The sequence below is a fragment of the Hemicordylus capensis genome, chromosome 2 (genome assembly GCF_027244095.1).
Source record: "Hemicordylus capensis ecotype Gifberg chromosome 2, rHemCap1.1.pri, whole genome shotgun sequence".
Classification (NCBI taxonomy): domain Eukaryota; kingdom Metazoa; phylum Chordata; class Lepidosauria; order Squamata; family Cordylidae; genus Hemicordylus; species Hemicordylus capensis.
This window is the reverse complement of record NC_069658.1, coordinates 176,133,429-176,154,723: the sequence shown is the minus strand read 5'-3', so window position 1 is coordinate 176,154,723 and position 21,295 is coordinate 176,133,429. Positions and strand designations below refer to the sequence as shown.

The 21,295-nt window shown below is 45.1% G+C and overlaps 1 protein-coding gene across 6 annotated transcripts in view; it reads right to left on the bottom strand.

Moving 5' to 3' along the window:
• Positions 1–20,098, bottom strand: part of LOC128344363 (breast cancer anti-estrogen resistance protein 3 homolog) — a 36,672-nt gene extending 16,574 nt beyond the window's left edge. For 2 of the 6 annotated variants that reach the window (XM_053294347.1, XM_053294348.1), the window contains exon 1: positions 9,734–10,303. In XM_053294347.1, the coding sequence (XP_053150322.1) occupies positions 9,734–9,916 (183 nt within the window). In that variant the 5' untranslated portion in view covers positions 9,917–10,303. Of the gene's footprint in view, positions 1–9,733; positions 10,304–16,127; positions 16,748–20,036 lie in introns of those variants that run through there. The other 4 variants (XM_053294352.1, XM_053294349.1, XM_053294351.1 and 1 more) reach the window with 4 other exon arrangements.
• Positions 20,099–21,295: the final 1,197 nt, after the last annotated feature.

Below are 21,295 nucleotides of genomic sequence, written 5' to 3'. Positions count from 1 at the left end.
CTGAAGAGCCTGCACAATCCACCCTACCCGTTTCTTGGGTGGCAGTATTTAATAGGGTCACCAATGGAGCAGCATACAATCCTCAGAATCGGTGTCACACAGAGAGAGTGGCCTGTGGAGTCAGTAGCCATTGCACCCCTACCCAGCATGTGCAAGAGACCAGAGATGCATCTCTCCAAGTGCACAATGCAACTACAAAACAGCAGAGTCTTGGGCTGGCCCTGTAGGAACAAGGTAACAGCAGCCATTTGGTGCTTTAGCAGCCTAAAGCAAAGAAACAAGCACATTTCCTTCCAGGATGGAGTTAACCATTAACAGGAGGGAGAGAAAGAAAAGCTTTACAGGCTTTGAAAGATACTGGATGCAGGTGAGGAAACACAAGCCAAAGAGTTTGCTAAGAGTGTCCTGCCCAACAAGCTGGTCAACATTTCTCAACTGAAATTATCTCCTACATCTTAAAGGCATATTACCAGCGAGCACAAGAATTTCAGAAGGTCAGCTTGGACGAAGTTGTCAAAGCAATCTGAATAGGATTTTTTTAAAAAATCCTCAAAACATTACTGATTTGACATTCTAACTGAATGCCAACACAATCATGTTTCATTTATGTTTCTTTTTAGTTTGTGAGCCCTTTGCGGACAGGGAGCCCATCTTGTTGATTTATGTATAAGAACAGCCCTGCTGGATCGGGCCCAAGGCAGCCCATCTAGTCCAGCATCCTGTTTCACACAGTGGCCCACCAAATGCCCCTGAGAAGCCCATAGGCAAGAAATGAGGGCATGCCCTCTCTCCTGCTGTTACTCCCCTCCCCTAATATAAATAAAGTTATTTATCTATGTAAACCACTTTGGAAGCTTTTGTTGACAAGCAGTATATAAATATTTGTTGTTATTTTCATCAGAAACCCCAGGGAAGTAGCAGAGAACCCAAGGCTCGTCCCATCCACAACAATTAAATGGGGGTTTTTTCGCATCCACGCACATCTCTCACACTTGAAAAAGCAGGGAGGTAGGAATGTGCAATAGTCACTGTGGTTTGGAGGCACTGGGAAGTTCTTTGCCTACCCCAGAGCGCCTGGGTGGGAAGAGGCAACAGAGAGTCAAAGCCTAGGGCAAGGGCTGCACAGTGAGCATGCACAGGTTTAATGCCCTCTCTTGTCCTTCTAAGGACAGCTCAGAGGGCCAAATCCACTGGGAAGCATTCCAGCACAAGCCCCATGGGCAGAGCTTGTCCACAACTCCCATCTGTTTCAATAGAACAGCTTATTTGGGACTGGGAGCAGGAGGAATTAGTTTCTAGACCAGATTGACCAGGGGCATTTCTAGACAGAGGGCTTTTTTACACAAGCTTCCATGTGCATGAACAATGAACTGCATGCAGAATCACAGCTGGGTCTCTCTATACTTAGCAGTTCATGAGCTTGCTCATTGCACTATTTTCTCTCTGCACCAGGGGAAAGAGGAACAGTGCAGGCTGGGGTCCCTCTCCCATTCCTCCCACTGAAATGTAATTTATTTATTTTTAATTAAAAAATATTTGTTGTGTTGTTGCACACTTCCAGCTTAAACTTTTATAGCATTTCACACACACCTGTACTGAGATTCCTGTGGGGCTTGGAATGGAAGAAACCATGTGTCAGTCTGGTTTTCTGTTTCTCCTGGGTATCTGGATTTTACAACTCATTTCTTAACTTCCTGAAAACTGCACTTAATAAATCACTTGCTGAAACTGCACTACATTATCCCAATTGTCCCCACAATGACTTGGGCTTACTTCCAAGTAAGCAGGCATTTATTCTGCTGTTGTGACCACAGTTTCCTCCTCCTCCTCCTCCTCCTCTTCTTCTTCTGGTGTTATACTGCTGCTCTTTCAATTACTGGGGTGCAGGGGTGGGATTAGTGCAAATACTGATTAGTTAAAAATCAAATAAAAAGGGAGTGACACAGGAGACTGGCATCCTTCCACCATCCAGAGCCAGCATGGTGTAGTAGTTAGAGTGCTGGACTAGGACCGGGGAGACCTGAGTTCAAATCCCCATTCAGCCATGATACTAGCTGGGTGACTCTTTACATATAAATGTAATAATAATAATAATAATGATCCACAGGGTGGCGGCGGCATCCTTCTTTCTGAGTATACTTTATCAAGACAAGAACACAGACACTTGGAAGCACTCAACAGTTGATTCATTTCTCTCTTACCCTATATCTTACATTTTCATTAATTGCACAAATATAAGAAAGGCAATTCCCCAGGAAATAATGACATCATCAACTAAGGTGGCTGTACATAGTTTGTATTTCTTGTACCTGCCAACAGAGTCCAACAACATTAACACCTCCCAGCAGTCATCTGTTACAACCAATGCCAAAATCTGGCACTCAACACACTAAAGTACAGGTGACCCACCTAGGAGGCTCTCAGGTGGGCCACCTCCAAACATCCCCAGCTACAGTTTATAATGGCTGGGGATTATTGAAGTTGTAGTCAAACAACAATTGGAGGGCTTGTGGGGAGCTGTCTTTGGGTTTTGGCCCACATGAAACACTCCACTGATAAGCCTGAAGATAAGTTAGCAGAATTATAAGGGGTGCTTGAGCTGCCACTGTGTTTTATCATGTAGTATACAGTCGTTATGTTTGTTCTTATTATATTTACTAGATCAGCAGTTACCCTTACATGCTTGAAGGTCCACCTGTTGCTGCAGTGAAAGAGGCCAAATCATGCCACCCCAGTGAGTCAAGAGATGGTGGCTTATCTGCTAAGAGAGTTTAAAAAAACAAACAAAAAACAAGTAACAAACCTTTGACTGAAGACATGGCAACAAACTGGATGATATACTCTTCGAAATAAGAACAGCAAGAGGTGACTGAGTAAAAATCTTCACTTACCAAAAAAAGAGCACGTTTGCCTCACACTCAGGAATGTGGAACAAATCACAAACACAGAACGTAATGCAGAAATTTATCAACTTCACTACAAATCGGATGACCTGGAAAACTGCTTCCATAGAGATAGTTGCTGATTTAGGAAGAAGCATAGGTATCCAATCTCCAGACATTCTTCCAAGAACAGCCACCCAATTCGTCTGCAGACATACTCCTGATAGGAACCCAATTCAATAAGCTATCTCTTTAAGAGTTTTAGAGGTCTTTAAGACCTCCCTTCAACATTGACTGAACTGCCACTCAGCTCAAATGAAAGAAAGACCATCCTCACAAAGAAAGACTTGCCATCCTCACAGGATGGCAAGTAGTACAGGGATGGGGGGAGTGTGACAGAGAGAGAAAAGCTCTGCTGGAAAAGAAAAATTCTGCCAACACCTTCACTTATTCTCAATGCTTGGGAATAGGATCCCCTTTAACATAGGAAACTGCCATATACTGAGTCAGACTTTTGGTCTATCTAGCTCAGTATTGTCTACCCAGACCAGCAGCAGCTTCTCCAAGGTTGCAGGCAGGAATCTCTCTCAGCCCTATCTTGGAGAAGCCAAGGAGGGAACTTGAAACCTTCTGCTCTTCCCAGAGCGGCTCCATCCCCAGAGGGAAATATCTTACAGTACTCACACATCAAGTCTCCCATTCATATGCAACCAGGGCAGACCCTGCTTAGCTATGGGGACAAGTCATGATTGCTACCACAAGACCGGCTCTCCTCTCCCCGTAGGAACAAGAAGATCCTACTCAGCTCTGCAACAGAGGAAGAACCCAAGTGATCTAATAAGGGAGGAACTAGAGACCTTCTGATGCAAAGGGTTTGTCTTTAACATTTTCTCCAAACCATGACAGAGTTATAAAGTAACTTCTAAACTAACACATGCAACATTTCTGAGTTGTGAATCTGATCATTAACCTTTAGATCCTGTCAGGGACTGCTGCCATCCCCACCTCCGCTTTTACCTTTTCTCTTTGGGTTTTGGCCAGCATGAAACACTCCACTGATAAGCCTGAAGAGACTAGTAGAATTATAAGGGGTGCTTCTGCTGCCATTGTGTGTCTTGTTTATCATGTAGTGTTAAGCCACCTAAAGGCACAGCGGGAAATGATTTGCCGAGCAAGCATGAGGCTGCCGGTTCGAATCCCCGCTGGTATGTTTCCCAGACTATGGGAAGCACCTACATCGGGCAGCAGTGATATAGGAAGATGCTGAAAGGCATCATCTCATACTGTGCAGAAGATGGCAAAGGTAAACCCCTCCTGTATTCCACCAAAGAAAACCAAAGGGCTCTGTGGGCGCCAGGAGTCGACACACTAACTCCAGGGCACCCTTTACCTTTATATATAGTCATTATGTTTGTTTTTATTATATTTCAGCTTTTGCTAAAAGGCAACCAAGGAGTGGCCCTGGATCCTCAGTCCTCTGTATAATACCTCTAGCACGTTCCAAATTCAGTTACTATAAGTATTTCTGAGTCCCAGTTAATATTCTGCAAAGTCCATGGGTTGTCCTTCCTAAGGGGAAAAAGACTACCTCAAGATTCATATACTACAGGAAATATATAAGCTATGGGGAAATCCTGGTTTGGAGTATTTACCCATGGGTACTTCAAGTTCTTAGAATAGCAAAGTGGCACTCAGATCTTCAACAAGCTGATTTCCAAGTTCAAAATTCCCAGTCTGATAAACAAAAGCAAGCTTTTTTCCTGAAAGATTCAGGCCACTACAGAAAACACACACCCAGAACCATTTATGCCCTAGCACAGAATGTTCTCAGTTTTACAGATGGATTCTTTTTCTTTTGGAAAGTTTCAGAGGAGACATTATTCTAGGAGGGGAAATGACATGGACTATCAGACCATGCCCTGAACAAATCACTTCATAAAGATACTAAAAAAGAGTCCCAAACTTTAAAAGTCATGACCTGGGCAATTAGAAACTGGAAGAGTAGCAATACATGACACCAATGCCAGACATATACATTTTTTCTTAACCTCACCAGTACAATTACCATAGTAATATGTTGCAAGTCTCCAGCTCTCGAACCCTATAACTCCTTGATTTCTTCACATCCCCTAGTGCAGAGGTTATCGGATTCCCAGATGTTACTGGGCAGCTTCCATCATCCCCAGCCACAACCTTTGGCTGGCTGGGGACCCAAGACTGGGAGTCCCTGCCCCAGGACACAGTCGAACTGTGCTTGGGTTTCATTGCACCTAGTGCCCTAGGAACCTTTTGTCACCCCTTCCATGAGGCGAGGTGAGGAAGTCGCCTCAGACACCAGATTACTAGGATGTTAGAAAGGCAGAAATATGCCCTTTTGCCCCCACTATTAAAAAAAGGGAAAGTGGGGGACAACAGTGTGCACAAAGGGAGGAGGGTAACTGGCACCCTGCCTCAGGCACCCAGCAGTCTTGAGCCACCACTGCCCAAGAGCAGAGAGAGAAGTAACCAGGGGCGTAACTATAATCGGGAAAGGGGAGACAGTTGTCTGGGGGCCCACTGCCTTGGGGGGGGGCAGAGGCAAGCCACATGACTGACTCCTCCAGACACACACCTGCCCGGGCTTCCTTCAGTTGTATTCATTCTCCAAAACTGATGTGAGTGTTAAGACCTGGAGCAACCAGAACAGCATGTCTTTCTCTAGTACCATGAAATGACTTGCATCGTCCACAATTTGCAAAACCTTAAAAAAAATAATTTAGGATGATGTTCTATTGTGGCACATATATATATATATATATATATATATATATATATATATATATATATATATAAAACACCTATATATAACCTGTGTGTGTGTGTTTGTATAAATTATACTATGCTTTTTGTTACCACTATTCAGCCTGATTTAAGATTTATTTACTTCATGAGCTGTGCTTCAGTGAGTGGGGGACCCATTTTAAAATGTTGTCTCTGGGCCCACTCCAACCTTGCTACACCCCTGGAAGTAACTCTATTCTACAACAAGATCATTGACCTTAAGAATAGAAAAACATGGCAAAGAGGCACCTTTTAACGTGGTGATTCTCTTTATTGAGCAGGAAGAGAGTAACTGGCCCTATCCACCCCCTGCATAGTACTTCCAGTGACTGTTGCTGGTGTGTATCTCATGTTTCTTTTTAGATTGTGAGCCCTTTGAGGACAAGGATCCATCTTATTGATTTGTTATTTCACTGTGTATACCGCCCTGAGCCATTTTTGGAAGGGTGGTATAGAAATCAAATTAATTAATTAATTAATTAAACTATGAGTACAGTACTGCAGCTCAACACACACACACACACACACACCCCTTGAAATTGGTAAGCACAAAAAGTCCTCTATACTAGATAAGCTTAAATGGAGCTGAACATACATAATAAACTTAAAATAAAATTTATTTGTTCGCCACCCCATAACAAATTGGGCCACCACGAGTCTCCCTGGAGTAGAATTACACTCTACTACATCACACTGATTTTCACAGAAAACGCCTTTGATCATCTTCAGAGCCATTAAGAGAAGCAAATCTTCGCTGATGGCAATGATTCTATTTAATGAAATCTTCCACCCCAGCAATCTATAAAGAGGGCTGACCTCTATATTATATGCTTTGGCAGTAGAACCTGTAGCAATTACTGAGGGGCAATTCACATTTTGTATTTTCAGTGAATTGTTACAAGTTCCACTGTAGCAAACACTGAAGATTTGACAAGTGAGGACTCAGAGCAGAGGATGCATGCAGACAATATGGTATTATGCATATTCAATCCTCTCTTAGCCCAACCTGGTTATGAACCCCTGCTAACTTGGCAAAGAGGCACCTTTTAATGTGGTGATTCTCTATATTTAGCAGAGGGAGAGTAACTGGCCTTATCCACCCCCAGCACAGGACCTCCAGTGACTGTTGCTGGTGTCTATCTTATGTTTCTTTTTAGATTGTGAGCCCTTTGGGGACAGAGATCCATCTTATTTATTTATTATTTCTCTGTGTAAACCGCCCAGAGCCATTTTTGGAAGGGCGGTACAGAAACTGAATTAATAATAATAATAATAATTAATAATATTGAACAATGGCCAACAACTGGGAAAACTCATCTCATAATGAAAGACCCAGCAAAAGGTGCAGTTCCAAGTAATTATAGACCGATAACCTGTCTGCCAACCATGTTCAAATTATTAACTGGAATAATAGCAGATGAAGTGATGCAACACTTATTAACTAACAAACAGCTTCCAGTTGAACAGAAAGGAAATTGCCCAAACACCAGAGGCACAAAAGACCAGCTGCTGATTGACAAAATGATTTTAGAAATTGCAAGAGAAGAAAAACCATTCTAAGTGTTGCATGGATTAACTACAAGAAAGCTTTTGATTCATTGCCTCACACATGGATAATAAAATGTTTAGAAACAAAAGGTGTCAGCAAAAACATTCAGATATTTATGAAAAAAGCAATGAGCATGTGGAATACACAGTTAACAATCAATGGCAAGACACTTGGACAGGTTAGCATTAGAAGAAGCATTTTCCAAGGGGACTCACTATCCCCTCTGATGTTTGTAATCGCCATGACCCCACTTTCACAAATACTAAACAAAACAGGCCTCGGATACCAAACATCTAAAACATCAAGTCAAATCAACCATCTGTTGTACATGGACGATCTGAAGTTGTATGGAAAGTCCCAGTCAGAAATCGAATCACTGCTAAACACTGTCCGTATATTCAGTAGCAATATAGCAATGGAGTTTGGACTAGACAAGTGTGCTGCATTAATAATGAACAGAGGGAAAATAACAAAAAATAGAACTGCCCAATGGAAGCAAGATCAAGAACCTGGAAGAGAAAGAACGTTACAAATACTTGGGCATTCTCCAGGCTGGTAACATTGCACATACTGAAGTTAAAAGAATAATTGGAAGTGAATACATCAGGAGAGTTAGAAAAATCCTCAAGTCCAAACTCAATGGTGGGAACACCATACAAGCCATAAACACCTGGGCTATACCTGTTATCAGATACACTGCCGGAATAATAGACTGGACCCAGGCAGAGCTAGAGACGCTGGATCGTAAGACCAGGAAAATCATGACCATCAATCATGCTCTGCACCCCCTCAGTGATGTTGATAGGCTATACCTCCCTCGCAACTCAGGTGGAAGAGGAATGCTGCAAGTCCATAAAACAGTAGAGGAAGAGAAAAGAGGCCTTGAAGAATATATCAAGGACAGTGAAGAAGATGCACTTCAAATGGTCAATAACGAGAAATTATTCAACACCAATGAAACAAAGCAGGCCTACAAGAAAGAACAAGTCAAGAACCGAGCAGAAAAATGGAGAAATAAACCACTGCATGGTCAATATTTGCACAACATAAATGGAATATCAGACATCACCAAGAACTGGCAATGGCTTAAGAATGGCAACTTGAAGAAAGAAACAGAGGGTTTAATACTGGCTGCGCAAGAACAGGCACTAAGAACAAATGCAATTAGAGCAAAAGTCGAAAAATCCACAACAAACAGCAAGTACCGCCTTTGTAAAGAAGCAGATGAAACCGTGGACCACCGAATCAGCTGTTGTAAAAAGATCACACAGACTGACTACAAACAAAGGCATGACAAGGTAGCAGGGATGATACATTGGAACATCTGCAAAAAATACAAGCTACCTGTAGCCAAACATTGGTGGGACCATCAAATTGAAAAAGTTGAAGAAAATGAAGATGTAAAAATATTATGGGACTTCCGACTACAAACAGACAAACATCTGCCACACAATACACCAGATATAACTGTAGTCGAGAAGAAAGAAAAACAAGTGAAAATAATCGACATAGCAATACCAGGGGATAGCAGAACAGAAGAAAAAGAAATAGAAAAAATCACCAAATACAAAGATCTACAAATTGAAATTGAAAGGCTGTGGCAGAAAAAGACCAAATAATCCCAGTGGTAATTGGCACCCTGGGTGCAGTTCCAAAAGACCTTGAAGAGCACCTCAACACCATAGGGGCCACAGAAATCACCATCAGCCAATTTCAAAAAGCATCTTTACTGGGAACAGCCTATATTCTGCGACGATATCTATAACAATTGACAATAAAATTCAGCCATCCCAGTTCCTTGGGAAGGACTCGATGTCTGGATAAAACAAACCAGTCAATAACACCTGTCTGACTGTGTAAACAAGAAATAATAAATAATGAATGAACTATAAACCTCGGGGATATTTCCATCTATATAGCCAACTGTAAGAAATCCACAATATTTAATGTTACTATCTCTACTGAGGTCCAGCAACATTCTACCCACTCTGATGGACTCAACAAAACATCCTGCCAATGTGGTTACAGAAAAAATTATCATAGTTTTAGAGTTGGAAGGGACCTCAGAGATCTACTAGTTCTCCTCCTTACTTAGAAGCAGGAAACTGCTACATTGTCTTCCAAAACAACAATTGCCTGCATGAATGAATTATCTAGAACTCTTTTTGTTCCCAATTTTATTTTCAAAGAACTTTTTACAAAAATTCCTGCTGAGTGCTTTAGTTTGGGCGGACAAATAACTTAGGACAGGGGCGTAACTAGGGAAGAGGGGGCCCATGTTCACCTCTCTCCCCAGCGGCCCCTCAGAATGAGGGAGATCATGAAGAAAATAGGGAGGGGTGGCGCCAACGTGGATCTTCACAGAAAATCTTTGGAGGGTCCAGATATACATTAAAATAGAGTGAGTGTGGTTTGTCGTCCTGTGGGATATGCACCATTTCGCCCCACCCCAAGGCCCCAGCCACACTATGAACACACCTACCTGACTCTGCATCACACACTGATTTTCTCTCACATCAGGCAGACTGTCCGCCTTATTTTCATAGTTATAGTTCAAAGTATTGTTTGTATATTTTAAAAAAGTCTTCAATTCCCTTTTAAAAATACACAGTCTTTTTTGAAAAACTGAAGAATTGCTCCTAGAAACGAGAGTGGGTGAGTTCATGATGTCGAAGGTCTTCAGCTGGTCAGCACAGTCCACAGCTGGTTGCTGCTGCTAACTGACAGAACAGGTTTTCCCTGAACTCAAACTTGGAGAGAAGATTGTACATCCAGCAACAGCAGGCAAATGCATTTCCAGCACTCAGCGATTCCTGTTTTCAAGTGTGCTTCCGCTCTCCCTTGAGGGTCAAGTTAGCGTTGTTATTCTCCACCTTGACTGTCTGGATTTTTCTTAGAAGACGGATGGTAAGGGAGTGTTAAAACAAAGCAAGTATGACATACCATCATCTCCCGGTAACAAACCTATGAAGAAACTTCCAGATGCAAATGTGTCCCCACATCTTCCAAGAACACTCAATGCTTACCAATGAAAGAACTGCATACCCTTTCCCCTTTCACCAACCTCTAAGCTTCACACCCACCCCTGACTCTACATTCTGCACAAAGCACTTCCTTTTGAAGGGAGAGGCAGGAAAGGTGATGACAAGACTCTGATTAGACGCTCGGTGGGAAAGGAAATAGATGTCAGAAAATGTGTCAGACAAAAGCAGAAGTCCTATCTGAACTTGCCAACCCCAGGAGACAGAGAGTGTGGGCACATTGACCTAAAGGATGTCAACAAGGCATTCCAGGGAATCACAAAATTTCATCCAGTTTATAAACCGAGCAAGACAAACTTGTCAGGCTTGCCGCAGACAACTGAGGGATATTAATGGTGCTGCTAAAGCTGTCAATTTTACATTGACAGCTGTAGAATTTACTCGTTTGCTGTGATCTAATTCAGCAGGAAAGGCTCCAAGCAAGATAAACATACAAGATCAAGGCATCATCCTGGAGTGATGGATACCTGGATTAAATGGCCTTGAGTCTAGACTGTTTGTGGAGAGCCGCTGTGCTGTTACCAAAAAACAAGAAACAATGATGTCTTCATCATTGCTGAATCTAACTTGCTTCTCTTTCAGAAGAAGGCTTTCTAAGAGACTGTTGCTGATAGGCAAGCCTGAAGATAGAAAACCCAGATAATGTTCCTGTCTCCCACACACATACACACTTTCATGCATGCCCACAAACAGTGAACTTTGTTACTGCCAAGCTACTGATGCTCACTCTGATAGCTCCGCCAGCCAGAATCAACGGGATGAGCCACACAATAGACAGGAAATGCTCCCTGCCTGAATGCTTTCATACACATGCGCATGTACACACACAGTTTCCTGGAACATTGTTCCTTTTTTTCAATACAGGAGCCACAATAGCAACAACTTTGGAAAAGCAGGTGCTGGAAGAACATGTCTGCAGAAACAGTTCTTAGCTGCTGCAGTGGCAATTGGGAAGGGGCCAGCATTCTCTCTAATTTTCTTCATCTGTGTGGAGAATGAGTTTTGTTCTGGATGGGAGTATCAAGGCAGTGTGTGTGCACCATGTGCATTCAGAGTGGGGCCTTCCTGTTTCAACTTGAGCGGGATCTAAAATTAACTGAGCGGACATCAGAAAATGTGTGAGTGCGTGCACATGCATGCGCCTTAGAGCAAACAGAGGAAGGGGCAGGGGGCAGAAACACACGCACCCAGTTTCAAGCCACATGTTCAAGCCATTTTTCAATCTCTGGTTATTGCGAAGGGTAGAAAATAGTCACAAAAGTGCTCATAAAACACAGTGAGGGTTTGTGTTTTGGATCTTGAAAATATCCCAGAGCTGGCGATTGGACATTGCAAGATTTCATGCAGAGTGGAAGGGGCACTTTCCAGCATCACCATAATTTTTACCATTCTTTTTGCAACAAAAGATAAGGCATTTCCCCAACGTTGTTGTGATCTCAGTCTCTCCAAGGGCTAGAGTTTGAGCTGAGTTCAGTTCCTGACCCCACCCACCCCGTTAGCAAATCTGACACAGTCACAGAAACAGGATGAAAGAGTCACCAAACAGACTGCAAATAGTCATCCAGAGTCAGCCCTCTTCTTCCTCTGACACTCAGATCCACTCCACCTCCAGACCAGTGTCATGCTTTCAAGACTTCATTCCTAAAAGGGGAGGAGCCAAAATGGAAAGTCTGTCTGGAGGCCACAGCCTCATACCTGGCAACAGGAGCTCAGCTCCCAGATGTGTCCACAGGGCAGGCTGTTGCTTAGTTGTCTTCCATGTGCTTAGAGGTGCTTTGCTCTGTGATTACTTCACATGTAGCAGAGCTGAGCCCTTTTGTGTCCAGAAAGGTTGTGGGGATAAATTCTGACCACACAGTGTTCTGTGAGCCTCAACAACACAGAACCAGAGTTTTGACTTGGGCTGCTTTCATAGCACATAGATGGACAGACTCTGAGTTCAGCTTCTGCTGTCCAAGAGCTATATTGCCCTCCAATGTTTGCAGTGCATTTCATAAAAAGGAAGCTTTCTCCTGTATGATTCAGGACTGACTCGACTATACAAGCCACCCAAGTAGCTCATGGGGTAGCAATTGTAGCAACATAGGGGCCTCAGGGAATCAGTCTACAGTCCATTCCCAAGATCCCATGCAATGTCCAACAGGATCCTGGGGCACAATTCTTGGATCAAATGGTACAAGCCACCTAAGGCAACAAAATGTCTTAGAGCAGCACTGTGTATGGTACTGAGCATGCCAGATGATTTGCTTCCTCAGGGGCTGGTGGAACACTTTGAGGCTCTTCTCATGATCCGTGAGAAGAGCCTCTAGGGGGTTAGTGGGGGGGGAGGTTAGCCCGCTCTCCCCACACACGAGCAGGGCGGTAGGATCAGCTGCCCACACAACTGCTGGCTCCGTTACAGAGCCAGCGGGGGCTGGGAGGATCAGGGGCCGCATGGCCCCCGGAAGCTCCAGCATGCCCTGCGTGAGCTAACCCGGGTTAGCTGCTTTTCAGCCTCCCAGTCGGGGGTCTCCTCATGAGTTGCTGCGGAGCCGCACTGCGGCAACTCACGATCCGTTAACCCAGGTTAGCAGAGCGCTCGCTCCGCTAACCTGGACTAAGGGGAAGGCAACTTAAGCAGGCTAGCCTGAGAGCCCGGTGGTTTACACGAGCAGCAAAAATAGGGCTCTCCTAGCCCTATTTTTGCTGCTCGTGGGAATAGCCTCTTTGTCATCTGGCTGCCCCCCTCCCACCAATGAGTTATACATTTATTGACATTAAACCCCTTTTCACCCTTGCCTCTCCAGTTCCCTCCCTCCAGCCCATCTAGGAGGCAGCTAAACTAGGAATGGCAGCAGGTGTTGAAATTGGGCCTGATGCCAAATCCATACCAAATGGGACGGTTTTCAAGTACAGCATGGGTGAAGTGGGGTGGGACAGGAAATCAGAGCCCATGGGCATCTGCAGGACTTTTTCCGGTGGGTGGGGGGAGCCATCAATCCTCTATTCCCCTTCCTGAAAGTATGCCCCACGGAATTCAGTGGGAACTGGCTCAATCCCGGGGGAGGGCAACCGCCCCTCTTGCTCCCCACCGGAGGCCCATGGCAGAGCCCTTTCTGCACTTGTGCTTCTCACTCTATAACCCCTGCTCCCCATATATCCCCCTCCAGCACCAAGCTGCTGGGCTTCAAAACACCCATCTGGAGAAAACTGTTTAGGGCACCATATAGAGCCCTAATAGGGTGGGATGAGAGTTCAGCTCCCACTCCTGCCTGCCTATGCTACACTTTCAGTTGCATTCCTCCACCTTTACTTGTTTATATAGACTTGGCAGCACTTTCCTACAACCCAGAAAGAACATTTTTCTGTGTAGATAAGCGCATCTATCATATTGTCCCATTTTCTCAGAATACACACATATTCAGGCTGCCATCTAGACACACTTACTTGGGAGTTAGCTCCATTAAACTCAGTAGGGCTTATTCCTGAGTTAACATACAGGTGAAACTCGGAAAATTAGAATATTGTGCAAAAGTCCATTAATTTCAGTAATGCAAATTAAAAGGTGAAACTGATATATGAGACAGACACATTACATGCAAAGCGAGATAAGTCAAGCCTTAATTTGTTATAATTGTGATGATCATGGCGTACAGCTCATGAAAACCCCAAATCCACAATCCCAGAAAATTAGAATATTACAAGGATTGTAGAATAGAACAATATCGGACCTCTGAAAAGTATAAGCATGCATATGTATTCAGTACTTGGTTGGGGCCCCTTTTGCAGCAATTACTGCCTCAATGCGGCGTGGCATGGATGCTATCAGCCTGTGGCACTGATGAGGTGTTATGGAAGACCAGGATGCTTCATTAGCGGCCTTCAGCAATTCTGCATTGTTTGGTCTCATGTCTCTCATCCTTCTCTTGGCAATGCCCCATAGATTCTCTATGGGGTCAGGTCAGGCGGGTTTGCTGGCCAATCAAGCACAGTACACTGTATACTTTTCAGAGGTCCGATATTGTTCTATTCTTCAATCCTTGTCTTCTTGGTTCCATGTAATATTCTAATTTTCTGGGATTGTGGATTTGGGGTTTTCATGAGCTGTACGCCATGATCATCACAATTATAACAAATTAAGGCTTGACTTATCTCACTTTGCATGTAATGCGTCTGTCTCATATATCAGTTTCACCTTTTAATTTGCATTACTGAAATTAATGGACTTTTGCACAATATTCTAATTTTCCGAGTTTCACCTGTATATTAGACCAGAATGACAGACTCCACAGTTCAACATGCACTAGCAAAGAGGCCTACTGAGTTCTTGGCAATCAGATCACTTCCACCTAATCCAGACGGTTCCCATTACTGGTTGCCCAGATACAGAATAGACTGGGATGAGTAGGGGAGAACGTAGAGGAAGACCATTAAGGGAAGGGACAGACTCTCTGACAGACAGTGCCGCTTGCCCTCACGAGCTTAGGTAAACCGGAAAACATTTAATTTCGTGTGAGGATGCATGTGTGCATACAGACCCTTGGTCTCACTCACTGACAAGAGTCCTGAAATGGTTATGGTACTTCCTGATAAACTAGAGCCTTGACATTCGGTATGTGATAAATAAATTATGATGATAAATAAATAAATAAATATTGTGTTTTATGTATTTTAACCTGTGATTTTAATGTTGGCATCTGTACACTGCCTAGAGATTTACATGTCAAGCGGTATAAAAATGATAAATAAATAATAAATGTATGCAGGCACCCTTAATTTTAGTTAGAAAAGTCTGAAGTGGAGACACTGGTAAATGTCTCCCTAGAAATGGGGTGGGAGCAAGAGGTGTAATACTATACTTCCCAGTTTTCCAGAAATGTGAAATTTATCAGCACATCTAAAGACATGGACTACTAGGAAAGTCTGGGACATACTTGCACCCAGGAATCAAAACCCGGGGCATGAAATTTGTCTTCGAACTGAAGCCAAAATGTGGATAAGGGGGTGGGGGCAGAGTTCCGTTGCCTCATCAGGCACAGATTTGGGAGCACTTTCCAGTTCCAGCAGACAAATAAATAACTAAATTATTTATTTATTTATTTATTACGTTTCTAGACTGCCCCATCCAAAGGCTCTGGGTGGTGCACAAGTTTAAAAAAACATAAAAACAAACACCATTTAAAATGCACTGCTTAAAACAATATAAAAACCATTAAAAAACCATTCAGAACCATTTAAAAATATTTAAGAACAATTTCAAAACCTTGGAATGCCAGGCCAAACAAGTTAGTTCTTAGGGCTCTCTTGAAGGCCAACAAGGAACTCAAACCCATAGGCCAGGAGCAGCTATAGAAAAGGCCCTGCTCGAAGTCACCACCAGGCATAGGGTGGTAACTGCAGGCACCTCAACATGGGATGGGGATCGTACAGAAGGCGGCACTCCCTAAGGTAGCCAGGACCCAAGCGGTTCGGGGCTTTAAAAGGTAATAACCAGCACTTTGTATTTTGCCCAGAAACATATCGGCAGCCAGTGCAACTGTTTGAGAACAGGGCAGCACACAAAATATGATCCCTCCAAGTTACCCTAGAGGCTGCCGCATTTTGAACTAACTGAAGTTTCCAAACTCCATACAAAGGCAGCCCCACTGAGCGCATTGCAATAGATAACTTATCTCTGCTAACAGAACACAAGCCTCGTTTACCCCTATAATACAAGTTAGCCATTTTGAAAATGCAAAGGCTCAGAATTCACGCTTCTAAGGGAAACATACTCCAGTCAGTCACACAGAGAAGGCATCCAACCCATGGTCATTCAGAAAGTCTGGGGACTTCTGTACATAAAGACTCGAAACATACCCGAGGTGGTGGTGGTGGGACGGAGAAGACTTTTAAAGCAGCGGCGAATATTCGGCGCGGCTGTGGCAATCAGAGAGCGGGCAATGCCAAGGCAAACCTGGAGCCGCCGGGGATGTTTGAATAGGGGCGCCGCCTGCGGAGAATTCCCTCCGGAGAGGTTGCTGGGCAGAGTTCGGGCACCTCCTCGAGGAGTCCTCCCATTCCCGAGTCCACGGCCAGCGTCTCCCGCCACTGGACGAAGGCAATCCCAACCCCACGAACGAAGCGCGCCCTGCTCAAGAAAGGGACGCGGCAGCACTCGCCGAGAAGGGCCGTGCCACGCCTGCCTTCCCGCGGGTACCTGGACATGGGAGGCAGCGCGGGAGCAGGGGAGGGGCTCTCCCGGGCGCGCCTCGCTTCCCTTCCGCTCTCCACCTGCACTCCAGCAGCAGCAGGTCCTCGCCGGTCGGCACTCTCCGTCTCAGCCCTCCCAATTCCGCACATTCCTGCGCTGCCCGCCCCGGCGGCGCCGCCCAAGTCAGGAGCTGCCTGCTGGGCGGTAATTCACCGGCTCAAGGGGAGTTCCCATTCCATGGCGGTGCGAGGCGGCGGCAGTGCTGCGACTGGCGTTGACGCGGAAGGGCTTGGCCACAAATGGCGAGCAGACGCTCGAGGGCGACTGCTTCATCAGACCCGCCACCCGCAGCCTCCTTTAACTCCGACCTGTCAGATGAGACCCACTTTTGATTTTGGGCCTTCTGTGGCCATTAACCTGTTTGTTTTCTGCACCACACTTTCAACTTTCCGATGAGCAGATACAGAAGAGGCTGCTGAGGGCCCACCCAGCAGAGCTTTTGGATCACTAATCGCTGGGTAGGAGACCTTAAGTGGCGCAGCAGAGAAATGCCTAACTAACAAGCAGAAGGTTGCCAGTTCGAATCCCTGCTGGTACTATATTGGGCAGCAGCGATAGAGGAAGATGCTGAAAGGCATCATCTCATACTGTGTGGGAGGAGGCAATGGTCAACCCCTCCAGTATTCTACCAAAGAAAACCACAGAGCACTGGGAGTTAAAATCAACTTGACGGCACACTTTACCTTTACCTTACAAGACAAGAGGGTATTTCAGCCAGTGCAGCGTCTGTGCCTAAATTTCTGTGCATCTGTTAGTGGCATTGAAGCCCCGTCCTCCTTGGCATCTGATCTCTCCCAGTCTTCAGGCTTCTTTCATTGATAGATATATAGGTAAAAGGTGATGATGCTGGTTATGAGATCCACTTTTTAGTCCTTATCCACGAGTTGAAGACCAGTGGGTTAAAGGTTCATTGTGGAGGCATTGTAAGCAGGGGTGTAGCTATAATTGAGCGGGTGGGTTCAAAGAACTCCGGGGGGGGGCAGCTCCACCCCTCCCTATTTTCTTCATGATCTCCCTCATTCTGAGGGACCACTGGGGAGAGGGGCAAACACGGGCCCCCTCCCCCTAGCTACGCCCCTGAGTAAGTCTGTTGCTTTATTCACATATGTGGTTTCTGTTTTCCACTACCTGTCCATGATAAATACTGCCCTGCTTATATCTTCTGACAAGAGGTCATGGATGCCTTTTTAAAGTGATGTTAGTGTGTGCATACCTGTAAAAGGAAGTTCATTATACTTCTTCAACCCTCTCTCTTGCACCTCTAGAAGTTCAGACTCTGCAGGGGAGGAAGCATGTGCACCATGACTGGGAGACACCTGCATGCTTGCATGCAGAAGGTTCCAAGTTCCCTCCCTGGCTTCTCCAAGATAGGGCTGAGAGAGTCCAACCTTGGAGAAGCCACTGCCAGTCTGTGTAGACAATACTGAGCTAGATGGACCAATGGTCTGACTCGGTAGATAGCAGCTTCCTGTGTTCCTTAAATTACAAATCCTTCAAGTTTTGGCTGACTTGCACACCTTGCTTCAGGAGCAAGTGCAACAAAGACAACTGCAGAGTAAATAAACCCAATGTCAAGAAGGCAGAAAAGACCTTTCAGGCCATGTACAATGGCCAGGAGGTTGAGAAAAGTGAGCCTTGGTGGGACAATGCTGCTGGTCACTTGGCTGTCTTGGGTGTGGTGGATTTCCCTAACCCTGCCTTGAGATGCGGGCCGGGGAAAGGGCAGCCCTGACTGACTGACTGGCAGGTGGCAAGGAGGCAGAACAGAGCGGTGCACATCAGAGGCATAACTAGGGAAAATAGCACCTAGGGCAAGCACTGAAATTGCGCCCCTGTCCAAACAGGAATGATGGGACTTGTAGTCAATAATATCTGGAAATCCCTGTTAAAATGAACACTGTACCTTCTAGGCATGGTTGTTGATCAAAACCTGAAAACATGAGCCATCTCTGTTAAAGACTTAGAACAACAGTCAGGAGTTATGCAAGGATTCCAGGTGTCATTTTTCTCTGTCTCATCTCATTCTTTTTAAAAAAAACATGACTTTGTCCTAGAGCTGGCCTGCTCAACTTAGGCCCCCCAGCTGTTTTTGGACTACAACTCCCATAATCCCCAACCACAGTGACCAATAGCCAAGGATTATGGGAACTGTAGGCCAACATCTGCAGAAGGGCCAAAGTTGAGCAGCCCTGTCCTAGAGGATCACCTGCCTAAATAGCCACTAGCAAAATAGGGGAAGAAGAAGGTGGTGGTGTTGGGGGCGTGTCTATAAACCAGTAAATGATTCCTGCCAGCCTTTGTCTTATGATGACTGTTGGCTCATGATGGGGTATATGTGCATTCACCACACCAGTGCTTACTTTGACACCAAGAGGGAGGAGGATACATTAGTTTGCCACACTAGACAGAGGCATTTGCAACAGGAGCAGACAGCCAAGTTCTGCCGGGGTCCCAAACCAGCCCCTGCCCGACTAAGAAATCATTGTAATTTGCCCCTTCCTGTCACAAGCAGTGTGCTGTTCTTTTATTATTGACTCTAACTCTCAAATATCCCAGTCATGGATGGAAAATTCACGGTCAATTTACAAGAGACACATTTTCTACATGGAAGTTTCTTCTGTGCAGGTGTTGTGCAGAAACCCATGTGTAGTGACCGCCAGGGGCATAGCAAGCTTGGAATGGGCCAAGATGAGATTTTAAAATGGGCCCCCAGCCCCTCAAAGTCCAGGGCCTCCACACATCCCAGGCCCCCAAGGATTTAAGTCTGATATTTCAAAATAAGTATGCGGCAGTGAAATGGAAATACATTTCACTGAATACACACATGCACACTTCACAGTATATAGTGATATACATTGAGTACTATATATTTGTGCTACTTTTAATGCCTAGAACACACTAGCAATGCTAATTATTAAAATGGCCCCCCTCGCTGCAGATTAGCAAAGGAGACTTTCAACCATGCAGGGTGAGCCTATGTTTGTTTAGAATTCTGAGAAAACAAACATAGGCTCACCCTGCATGGTTGAAAGTGGTTGAAATTCAGTAAAGTTTGATTCCAGGAGGTTTTTCACACGAGGCTTTTAAAGCCCTTTAAGACACATCTCCTCTGGAATGGAGGTGCTGCATTCACATGTTGGCCAGATTTACCCTGAAGTCCCTGCAAGTTATTGGAGAGCAGTTCACACACAAGAAAAATAAAATAAAATAAAAGCACAACACATGCTTCACAGTTCTCACTCAGACCTTCTGGGTTGCAAAACAACTTGAACATAAGTGCATTTATAAATGAATGAAAGAATGAATAAATATTTCTTCCAGAGGTTTTTGTAATTTTCTGACATGAAACAAGCCACTTATAGGCCTTAGACAGTTTTTGTTTTTAAAGCCAGCACATTTTTCAGTCTGTTTTAAATTAAATATTCAGAGACTTCTCAGTCTCGCCCCACTCAAAGCCCTATGGCAAGCAGATCCCTATATACGGGGGTAACCACAGAAAGGAATTCACAGCCTACCTTGCAAAAGCTGTGCTGGATGGTCTGGTCTGCTGCAGGGAGCTCAGCCTGCCTCCTTCCTGGCTTGCTGGGGCCTGCTGAGTTCATGCTTCAGGGAGGCCTACCGGGAGACCTCTCTGGAAGCCCCGCCCACCGATCCTAGGGAGCAGGAGGCAAGTGGCTGAGGGGCCCTGGGGCTGGGCAGGTGGGCAATGGGGTGGGGGTGGCAGGAACTGGCGTGGTGCCCCCCCAGTGGCTCCTAGGGCACGTGCCCTGCCTGCCCCCCCCCCAGTTCCGCCTATGGTCTCTTTGAGTTCTTTCCCCCAAGTGTGGATTGCCCATACTTGGGAGATTGCCCATAGCAGGGATGGGATGTCCTGGGATGGGGACCCGATGCAGAGTTTGCCTCTTTAGGTCCTTTTCTCTGAGTCTCAGCAGAGATGGAAGGCCCTGGAGAAGGCCTGATACAGAGGTTGCTTCTTTTGGGTTTTTTCCTTGGAAGATCAGCAGGGCCTGAAGGCCCTGGGTGGAGGCAGATATGGAGGTTGCCTTTTTTGTTCTCTACTGGGAGTGTCATGCTCTACAGAGAGCCTTTTCTTCCTGCAAAGGAAATGGCTTTTCTTCCTGCAAAGGAAATGGGGGGGCACGTCCTAGCTGCCTCCCCCAGTCAGGGTTGATGGGAAGTTGGGAACTGTAGTCAAACAGCAGCTGGAGGGCTGGTGTTGTGCAGCCCTGCCCTAAATCAAGCTTCCCCTTCTGCATCACCACTCCATCCTCTTCCACAAGAGGCAGATCCCTCTTCAGGGCCAAAATCAGGCCTCCTAGCCATACATATTGGGGTAGACAAGCTCTGTACAAGCCTCCTGGCAAGGAGCAGTCTATCTTGAGCTACCTCTTGAACCTCTCAGAACATCTCTTGGCCCCAAGTGGACTGCCCATAGAGCCTTTTCTGTGGCTGGGTGGACTTTGGGGCCAAAGACATTTGGGGCCAAAGACATTTTTACCCAACTCTGCCCAAAGAATATTCAAAGTAAGACAACTTTATTTTCTTTAAAATCAACTTTTTAATTTTTAAGCAGTAAATATGCATGTTCTATTGCTGTTTTATCTCTACATCCTATCCTATTAAAACAAATGTTTAATATTTTTAAAATAAATATGCAGCATTTTATTGCTGGTTTTTGTCTTTCTCTTTTTCCTCCTCAACATCCAGCTCCCTTGGAGGAACCAGGATCCCAATAGTGGCTTCCACCCTTGTCAGTCTGCTCCGCAGTCTCCGG